Source organism: Corvus brachyrhynchos, unplaced genomic scaffold (assembly GCF_000691975.1).
Source record: "Corvus brachyrhynchos isolate BGI_N302 unplaced genomic scaffold, ASM69197v1 scaffold32, whole genome shotgun sequence".
NCBI classification, from domain to species: domain Eukaryota; kingdom Metazoa; phylum Chordata; class Aves; order Passeriformes; family Corvidae; genus Corvus; species Corvus brachyrhynchos.
In genome coordinates this window covers 6,378,806-6,388,576 of record NW_008237919.1, presented here as the reverse complement: position 1 = coordinate 6,388,576, position 9,771 = coordinate 6,378,806, and the positions used below count along the sequence as shown (strand labels likewise).

The 9,771-nt window shown below is 38.5% G+C and overlaps 1 protein-coding gene across 1 annotated transcript in view; it reads right to left on the bottom strand.

The window, feature by feature from the left end:
* ANO6 (anoctamin 6) overlaps positions 1-9,771 on the bottom strand; it is a 68,369-nt gene that overhangs the window by 9,457 nt on the left and 49,141 nt on the right. Inside the window, exons 9-14 of the mRNA XM_008632872.2 lie at positions 9,366-9,471; positions 8,086-8,146; positions 4,650-4,795; positions 3,130-3,207; positions 1,444-1,669; positions 390-559 (exon numbers count right to left, since the gene is read on the bottom strand). Of these exons, the coding sequence (XP_008631094.2) occupies positions 390-559; positions 1,444-1,669; positions 3,130-3,207; positions 4,650-4,795; positions 8,086-8,146; positions 9,366-9,471 (787 nt within the window). The remainder of the gene's footprint in view (positions 1-389; positions 560-1,443; positions 1,670-3,129; positions 3,208-4,649; positions 4,796-8,085; positions 8,147-9,365; positions 9,472-9,771) is intronic.

Genomic DNA, 9,771 nt, shown 5'->3' with positions numbered 1-9,771 from the left:
AATTCCAGGCCGTATATATTCACATTTGGTAAGTTGACAGAACACCAGTGGAAGAGTGCAATACCAGGTGAAGCCATGCAGCTCTGTGCTATCACCAGGTGAGGGTCATCCAGCAGAATAGGAATGTGTCTACTGATATTCTTTCCTTCCTGTGTGCCCATTCACAGATTGTAGGACCACGGAAAAAAACACTTTTCTGGGTATGTGTAACACATTTCTAAGCCCGACTGGTCCTGTGCCATGTTCTTTTATGCTAGAGGTTAGTGAGGAGGCAATTAGCTTGGGGGGCAGTCACTTTTAAAACCCTAAATATGTACAACTATGTTTTGCTTTATACACTCCTAACTGCAGCAGATTACCTGGACTAATTATACATTACGCATTCTTACCTCTTCATTGCGATACTTTCCTAGCCAATAAACTGGACTTCCAGGGTGACCTACAAATTTACCCTTAAAGAAGGCTATGTAGAAGCATGAAGAATAGTAGTTAACAAACTGGAACAAGAACATCTTTGTGGTCAGACTGTTTTCATAATCGGTCTGTGTCCTTGGAAGTTCTGCAGTGAAAGAAAAGTAAATACATTTAAAGAACCCCAACCCAATCTACAAGTAACCTACAAGCTGTTCTAGAGCCACGGCTGCAAAGTATCTGTATGCCCCATATTCCTTAATATGACTGAGAGCATAATCATTTAGATTGCATGTAATCCCCATGTATACTGTAACCATTACATCATTCTAAAACTGTATGGATTGTAAAAAGGAAAGAAGTTGTTCACTGACAATAAAGAAAGAGAAGAAGCAAAAATTCTGATAACTTGGGAAAAAAAAGAACCCAAATCCAGCAGACTCAGGAAAGATGCAAATGCAACACTTTGAACTGATGAAACAGTACTAAATGAAAACACCACACTACTTCATGCATTTAAAGTAAAATAGCTACTTTAATGTTGATGGCCTGGATATAGAGAACAATATTATTTGTGACTGTTTAACTGTTTAACAACATCAGAGTAGTATGTAGCTTTGGAATGGTGACCTTAGTTCCCTTATTTACAAGAAAATAGCTATTTTCCCCATAGACAAAAGCTAGTGTAATTGAATGTGTTATGACTTACTGATCTGTTTTCATAAAGCTTAGTTGTTGTAGTAATTTTATTTGCTTTGTCTGTTTCACAAGCACAAAACTGTAAACAATTGATCTTTCATGCTGCCTAGGTAAGGACTTTTCAGGCAAAGAGCTGAATATCACATTTCTCTGATATTGAGAAAATCTATATTGGAAAATTTCTAGGTGGTATTGTATTGTGTGATTTGGTGGGAAAATTCTGAAAGATGTGGTACAGGTGTTCATTTATTGTAATACCTACTATACATATAAATGCCAATTTTTCTAGCTATTTTACTGCACATTTCTATCTGAGGTACAGAAGCAGCATACCGAAGTCAGTGATCAGGATTGCCACTTTTTCATAGATGATGTTGAGAATCATAATGACAACGAAGCTGATGAGCGAAGCGGTTACTGACGTGGCCGTCTGTGGAGTCAGGTACTTGCGGATCGTGTCTGTTCCGCTGATGTGCTGTGACAACGTTGCAGAGAACACCAGGAAAACTGAGAGCCTGTAGACAATGATTCCAACAACTGAAGCAATAATCAAAAGGATCTGTCAAGGGAATGCAAGAAAGATGTTTATGTTCAACCACTGGCTTTAGGGAAAAAGTGAGTTCAATACACTTTTCATGATAGGTAAAAGGAAAGCAACTTTGTGCCTGTCATTCCATTGCAAGAGGATGATCAAATAAGATACAAGGCAATAAATAGAGAATCCATAAAAGAAGCCTTTTTTCATATAGCATAGTAAATCTGCAGGAAAGAAAAGAGATGGTCTGTTTTATGACTAATAACAAGGTTTGTACTGATGTGAGCCAATGTAATGAGATGTGTAATGAAATCTTACACCTTGAGGCATGTGACAAGAGAAAATTCTTCATATTGGACAACTGGCAGGATGGCAGATGTACTATCAAGTCTACGTTGATTATGGAGGGGGCTGCACCTTCTCTTCCACATGGTACTGTTACAGACTACAGACCCCTCAAAGGAATAGGAAAATTTTAAGCCAAGTCATGTAGTCTGCAGGAGTTACAGTAATGACCCATGTATCCTGTCTTGCTTGCCATCTCCTCTTTCTGCTTCTCTTCCTGCTTTTATTTCTTGCTAGTTCTCTAGCTATTATTCAGTTAAGGTCCATAGGCTGTGTATCTTTTTACCACTATCTCAGCAAACTGCCATGAACTACCTCCCCTGACCCTGCACACAATAACTGTGCAGTAACACAAGTGACAGACCCAGAACAAATCTCTTCCCTCCAATATGAAGTCCAGTCTATTTAAATCCAACTGCAAGTCAGTATTCTTTCCTTTGTGTTTCAAATGTGTCAATGCTGAGGCTCTCCTGGGCTGCCAGACACCATTCTATCTCCTATCTGCATCCTATCACCTAGAATGAGGTCTTTTCCAGCTACTATTTGTGCTACAGATAAGGAGGACATGCAGCATGCTAAAATACAGAGCTTTTCAAGGTAATCTCTCTGGGCCTGCTCATTGCGTCATGGTTGACTGGACTGCTTTCAAGGTTTAGTTTTAATTAAAGTAGCAGCTCTAGAAGATTAAAGAGCACCCAGCTTTGCTCTGTTAAGTGAAACACAAAACCTGAAAGAGGTCATGGACTGTGAGACACAATATGGAAGAACACAGCCGGAACAAATCAGACAGAAACTAGCAGGGAGGACAGCATATAAACCAGTCTTCCCCTTATTGTCCCCCTAAAAGCAAAGACGTTTGTCCTAAAATAATGAGGGAAAAACCAATGGACCACCTTCACAAGCATAACTCAGAAGCCACAACCACAGGAGATTTTGGTACTGTGTGCTAATGAGTGTTGGGTGACTACAGCTACCTTCTCCATGTGGGTCTGTACCTTTTGGGCTTGATTTATGCATGAGATGGAAATCCAACTGAACCGGTTCCATTGTCATTTCTTGTTCAGTTCAGGAGGATCATTTTTTAGACACTTACTAGAAAAGTGAATTTATGAGGGGAAAGAACAAGAGAAGAACTTTACCCAGAAGAAGATGGCACTTGTACAGAAAGTCATCCGTACGCACTTCCCCCATGCAGTGTATGGCACATGTTCTTCTTGCTGTAAAAGATTAAGAAACAGATCAAGGATGCACCCAATCTTCTTTCATATTTTTTTGTGTGCTCCAATTAAACTGTTTATGATATTGAGGGCAGAAAAAAAGGAAAAAAGCACCTTGTTTTGTTCCCTGGAAACTCAACATTTATTCATGATTTCAGAAGTCTAGCCGGATTACAGGTGTCTTTTTTTTACTGCCCCTTCAAAGATAAAAATTACTTCCATAGAGGTAGGGGGTCCTCAGCTCTTACTGACTTCAGCCATGACAGGCTGCATAGTCCTTTTAAATGGACCCATCCTTCTTGGCTGATCATTGCATCCAAGGTCATTATCTTTCAAATGTCAATGGCTAAATTTAGCAGGCATTAAAATTTTGGTCCTCGATCTCTGTATTTCTCAATGTATTACATAGGAACAATGGGATGTGTTCCCCAAAGAAAATTCCTACCTCAGTGTGGTGCTGTTAAAATTCACTGAGTCTTTAAAGAATTTCTGAGGATCAAGATAAAATATTTCAGCATATTCTTCATTCTTTGAACTGTCTTAAAGGAACTTTCTAGCTATGACTTTATATGTTCAAGGTGGCATACATTTATAAGCTTTTAAACAGGATGAGTTTTTGATAGTACAAGATATAAAAAGAAGATCTATATAGGATAGTGTCAACTATGGCAGTTAATTTTGAAACTTTTCAAGTGCCCTCTAATAAACATTAGTATAACGTGGATGGAATGTGAAAGCAGTGCAAATGATTAGATAAAAGACAGAGTAACATATTGACAGAGAATAATAAAAAGTGAAACTGAACTTGAGTAAGCCACTGAAGATAAAGCTACTCAAATGTATAAAAAACAGAAATCTAAACTAAATCCCCAGAAATATGAATCCTATTTTGTTGAAATGAGGTTTATCCTTGTCTCTCCAAGTTTGTTGTTATTAATCATAATTGCATCCATATGCACTTAGCAACAATAGCTATTTATACAATTTCAAACAGAAACATCTTTGGTTAAAAAGACATTTGTGGCATCATATATAATCATGTAACATTCTATTCACCTTTTACCTGATGCATTCCTAGGCAAAGACAGCAAATGCTCTGTGATCTTGGCCTCTGGAAGCAACATTTAATAATTTCTCAGGGGATTTAATAAAGTAGCCTTTGTCTTCTAAGCTGGGAACAATGCCTACTTCTGTTTATTTAAGACATAAGAACCTCAGCAGCACAAGGTCCTCAAACAGGCAACTACTTTAAAGTGCTTGCAGTTAGGTAAAAATTCCCTCTCCTTCCATGTGTACTTTATAAATTCACTGTTTTCAGGGCAGTTTATCAACTTGAGGCACTGCTGATTTATAAAGCTCCAGCCCAGATTTACCATTTTGATAGTATCTGCTCACAGCAGTCTATAGCAGTAACCATCACCAGTTATCAAAATATTCCTTACCTGTGTGATTTCATTCACCACTGTGTGAGTGCAACGAGCTTCGTATTCTGGGCGAACTTGCTCTTCTTGCTCTAAGTACTCAACTGTGTCCCATTCATACTCCAGTTCAGCCTGCCGTCGCTTCCAAAACTCCAAAAAAAATGTAACTATTTGAACGACAGACAAAATGAGCAACACCACATGAGTGAGTATTGGATACTGCTTGACTCCTCTTGGCTATAACAGATGGCTCAGTATTCCATACAGCTTTTCACAGGCATGGAATAAAGCATTTATTGGCCAATGCAATGGTGAAAACAACTGGATCTACTCCTTTATGCAATTATGCCTTTGGAGATATATGTACTTTAATATGAGGAACATGAGGTAAATTATGTTGTAACCACATGCTAAAGAATGTATATAATTTATCTATATATTTGCTTTCTGTCTAAGGCCAAGAAATGAGCACTTTGGATTTCATATTACAGACCACTTTGAAAAAGTTTATCATGGGATGCTTAAGAAACTAAGCTGTTTGGATAGGTGAAGATAAAATACTGGAAAGTGCAGGACTTCTAGAAAAACAAAACTTAGTATGCCAAAAATTGTCACAAGGAAGAACTCATGCTCATTTACGCTGCAGTTTTTGTGTAGACAAGTTATCAATTTGTAGATTACAAAAACAATGATTGTTCAGGTAAAGCTGCTTAAATACAGCTGTCTTTCCTCCTCTGCTAGCACAAACCTGAAGAAACTCCAGCCCTTTTTGTATGGCATGAAGCTTAGAAACTCACTGTGCTCCTACAGCTGGAAGCACTGAAGGATCAGGTACACAGATGCCTAAGTGGTAATGGTGAAACATAAATCCAGCCAAACTCATTACCTTATCCCAAGACATTATGCAGGTAGATCTGGCAGCAGAGGCAATGACAAACCCAGATGGGAAGGTTGGGAGGAGCTCAGGATGCTGGGTGTCAGTACCATGCTCCCTGGCACACCTGGATGCTTCATTATTGAAGATAGTGTGGTCTCAGATTAAATGAGTGGGGTGGCTCTGCAGCACTGTTTCCAGGAGGAGTAGTAGCCAATCACTGCACTCTCATTGCTCTCATTGTCTGGGAGCAATTAACCCTAAAATTGGGGTTTTTTTTACTAGTTTGGCCCCTCATTCTGAATGAAACCTCAACAGCATGCAGTTACAAGTTCAAACATTAAAGGTTATCTCGAAAATCAGGTGTGGTTGAAAAATCCCAAACTGAAACATTTAAAACCCAGGAAACTCCCTGTGAGGTGTCCTTGGCATCTGCACACAGGCAAAACCCCAGAAACCCCTGCTCCCCTGATTATTCAGGGGCCTCTTTCACAAGCACTTGTCCACTCCCTCATGCTTAGAAGCAGCAAGGCCATTGCAAGCAGCAGACCAGAGGGTCTCATCTGCTTTCTCCTGCAGAGCGAGGACGTTAGCCTTCAATAAACCTCTAATTGCTGCCCAACCCAAATCACAGGAGTCTACAGGCTATACTAATTTGTTCCAGCTGCAAATTCAGCTGCTTCTGGAGAGCCCAGAAGTGCAGGGGCTGCTTCTATGATGATAGCCTCACGTGCTAACTGTGACAGAAGGGCACATAACACAGGTACATCTCTCCCAGCCCCCTATTAGCCAAGTTGTGTCTTTCAGAGCAGGAAAGGCGCTTCTGCTGGGTTTGCCATTTTCCTTTTATTTTGAAGCAAGATTGTTTCAACAAGTGGAAACAAATGACATTTCAGAATCAGAGATCAAAGCAGTCATTTCACCTCACATTGAATGGTGTCCCCTTTTGTGTGTCTCCCAACACTACCCTTCAGGATGGCCCAGGTATTCTGCCTCTGAAGCTGTGTCACCAAGGCCTGAAAAGAAGTGCCTCCATTGCAGAGCATTTCTTGGTTTCACTGATCTTGCTCAGGAAGGGGACCCAGGGATGGCATCAAGTGAAGTGGAAGCTGCCTCTTGTTCATAACCTTTGCCAATCTAGTTTTACCATCAAAGGGAGAATTGGCAGAGCATTAATGTATAAAAAGGACTAACTCCTGAGGCCAAATTCCCTGGTGTTTCATAGTGCTTTAAGATTTTTGAAGGGAATACACACAAAAAAATAAGAACTTATTAGAAGTGTATTGATGATAATGATGCAATAATATATCTAAAAGTCTAATATTATTTTAATTGTTTTGGACCAGGAGGTCTAAAAAAGTAATAGAGCAAGATGAAAATTACAGCTGGAATTACACCAGGACCATGGGTCATTTGGATTCAGTACAATTTTGGTTGAATTTCTGTAATATAATTCACCTCTTTATATAGTGGACTTACAACAAGAATACTAATAGACCTTGCAGCCATCTCTATAACCATGAAACTTAACTTTGTAATTATTGCTCCTGGAACCATTCTTCAAAACAGGAAGAACAATTTTAATTAAAAACCAAATTGCCAATAAATTAACTCTTGAGATGATAGGAGAAGATTACATTAGTATCAAACTTCTAATAAGTTTTAATTTAGTGAATCCCCTGCCGATCTTTTGATGCTAGCATATGTTTTGAGAGAAAACTTCTTGAAATGATACATTTCATCTTACATTTCTTTAAAGCAAGAGCTATTTTGAAGCACTTTAGGTTGTCATAGGGAAATAAAAATACAATGTGTTTTACAAAGAAAGCAAATTTTGCATTCTTGTCCGCCTATATATGAATTCAAAATACTACATGAGTCACATTCTCTATAGCACCCTGTATACAGACCTAACATGGAATTTACTTTTGTAATTACTGGATAAGACACTGCAATAAAAGCCAGTTAACAAAGCTGTTAATATGAGTAAATAAACTGTTTCTAGGAAAATAAACCTTGCCTAATCCCTTGAATACAACACCAAGTGTTTTCACCTGTTGGAAACATCCTGGTTTCATGTACATTTTCTCTGCTAAAAGATAAATCTAGTGCTTGTAACTATTAAACTTTTTACAATCAGCTTCTTAAAGACTGGAGGAAAAAGTTCCTGAGAAACATAACAAATTACCATTTTTCAATTGCCTTGTGCAGTTACACAGCTGTTAATAGCACAAGCATCTCCAAAAGTCTTTGGGAAAAAACCCCAGCTTCTCTGACAGATATTCTTAAGCATGTGGCTGGCTCCTGGTGGATGAACACATGGCAGCCTCAACCACTTCCCTCAGACTTTTCTTCAAGTCATTGAAACAGAACAGATACTGAAGACCCACTTTTAAGTCTACAATTGTTTGTTTTCTTACAATAAGTTCCCATGAATGTGCTTGTTTTCTATGGAACTACTTGCCAGTGAATGTCTAAGTGCTAGAAAATTGAGTCAGTGCAAATTTATCCATGTTTTCTTGGCTGATGCTGGAGGCTTGGCCAAAATTAGATAACAAACCACAGTTGCTGAAATTTACTTACCCCATATTCCCATAAATACTGCAAACACCAGTGTTCCAAAGCTATCAAATATACAGAGTTTCTGGAAAAGTGGAAAAGAAAAAAAAGTCTTAAAATATAACCGACCATTTTTATTCTTCTACACTGACCCAGAACAGAAGCTGCTTACTGAAAATGTCGATTTTCAGTTTTTATGTTGTTTCATAAACAACTCTTGTGGATAGTGTTTCCTCAATTTCTGTCCATGCACACCACCCTCCAGTAAATCAAGGAAATTAAATGCAAAGTTCAGAATTAAGAATAAAAGCCATATATGCAGTATGAGGGGTAGTAAAATGGTTGCTATCAAACATCCTTCCATCTATTGCATACAAAGAGGAAAAACAGTGGTTCTGGTCTGGGAACTCTGTACAGAATTATGGGTTTTTAGTAAAGCCACTAAAAGGCCATGGATACATCTGGTTCTCATAAGCACGATAACAAGTTAGTTAGTAAAACCACATTCTGATGAAATACCTCTGTGGTCACTATTTACCCATTTTTTTTCCCATCATAGCCTTTTCCCTGCATTCTTATTTCTTTTACCCTTTAAGTGTGCTGATGCAACACATTAAAGCTGGGCAAAATGTTTTTGATGAATAGCTGAAAAAGCACAGTTTTGGGACTGAATCTATGGAGAGGAATGACAAAAGGCTAACATTATCTTAGTGAGACAAGGTAATGGGGAAAGAAGGTGAGGTTCCTTTTGACAGGAAGAAAGAGCAGACAACAGGACATGGCTGTGTCACAGCTTCTGTCACAGTCAACACCAGCCTCTCCTTGTACCCATCTTCTCCTTGGAAACATGGATCAAATTCAAGGCATAGATCCAGACAACTTCTTTGAACAGGGAGGAGGCAGAAATTAGAAATGTCAAAACAAGCTTTAAATGTTTCCTTAGCAAAATTGATTCAGAGCTACTGAACCAAGGCTTTAACTGAATCTTTCCTTCCCTCAGAAGGAAGAAGTACTCTCAAATGAAACAAATTTTCAATTAAAATAACATTTTATTCTCATATCAAATATCAGCAGCTATGTGAAGTAAAAAAATTTAAATTTTTCGTCTTAGATCAGTTTGGAGCAATTAATGATGTTGTTTTTACTTTTCAAAGTTGAGTCACTGTATCAAAAGGAACAACTATTTGCACATCTTTAGCAGTTCTGCAGGACATGAATGGAGGACCAACAGTGTTTTATATGAAGTACTAGAGAAAGTGCAACTAAAGTTCAAAAGCATGTCTACAGGCTGTGAATGTAGTTACCTTGGATGATTCACAAGTGATGGTGAGGTTCCAGTAGGTACATACTTTATCACACTGAGGGCACATTATGATATTACCTCCTATGTTGGGATCACATACTTCTTGGCTAAAAACAAAACTAGTCAGTCACTCACCAACACTAAATTCTTCAGTCCTTTTTCATACACGAGAACAGTGCAATAATCTCAGGGAATTAAGGAATAATTTACCAGTGATACGCACTCAAGAATTCCACCCCCACCCCTCACCCTGGCAATACATCCCCGTTTCCATTCATAGTCCTCATCTCAAAAATGGATGACACACGAGGAAAATAATTTCCATCCCTTGTACATGGTGGTAATTCTCAGAACTGCCCACACCAAAAATAAAACAGCTCTTAAAAGATCTCACAGTCTTCAGCAGG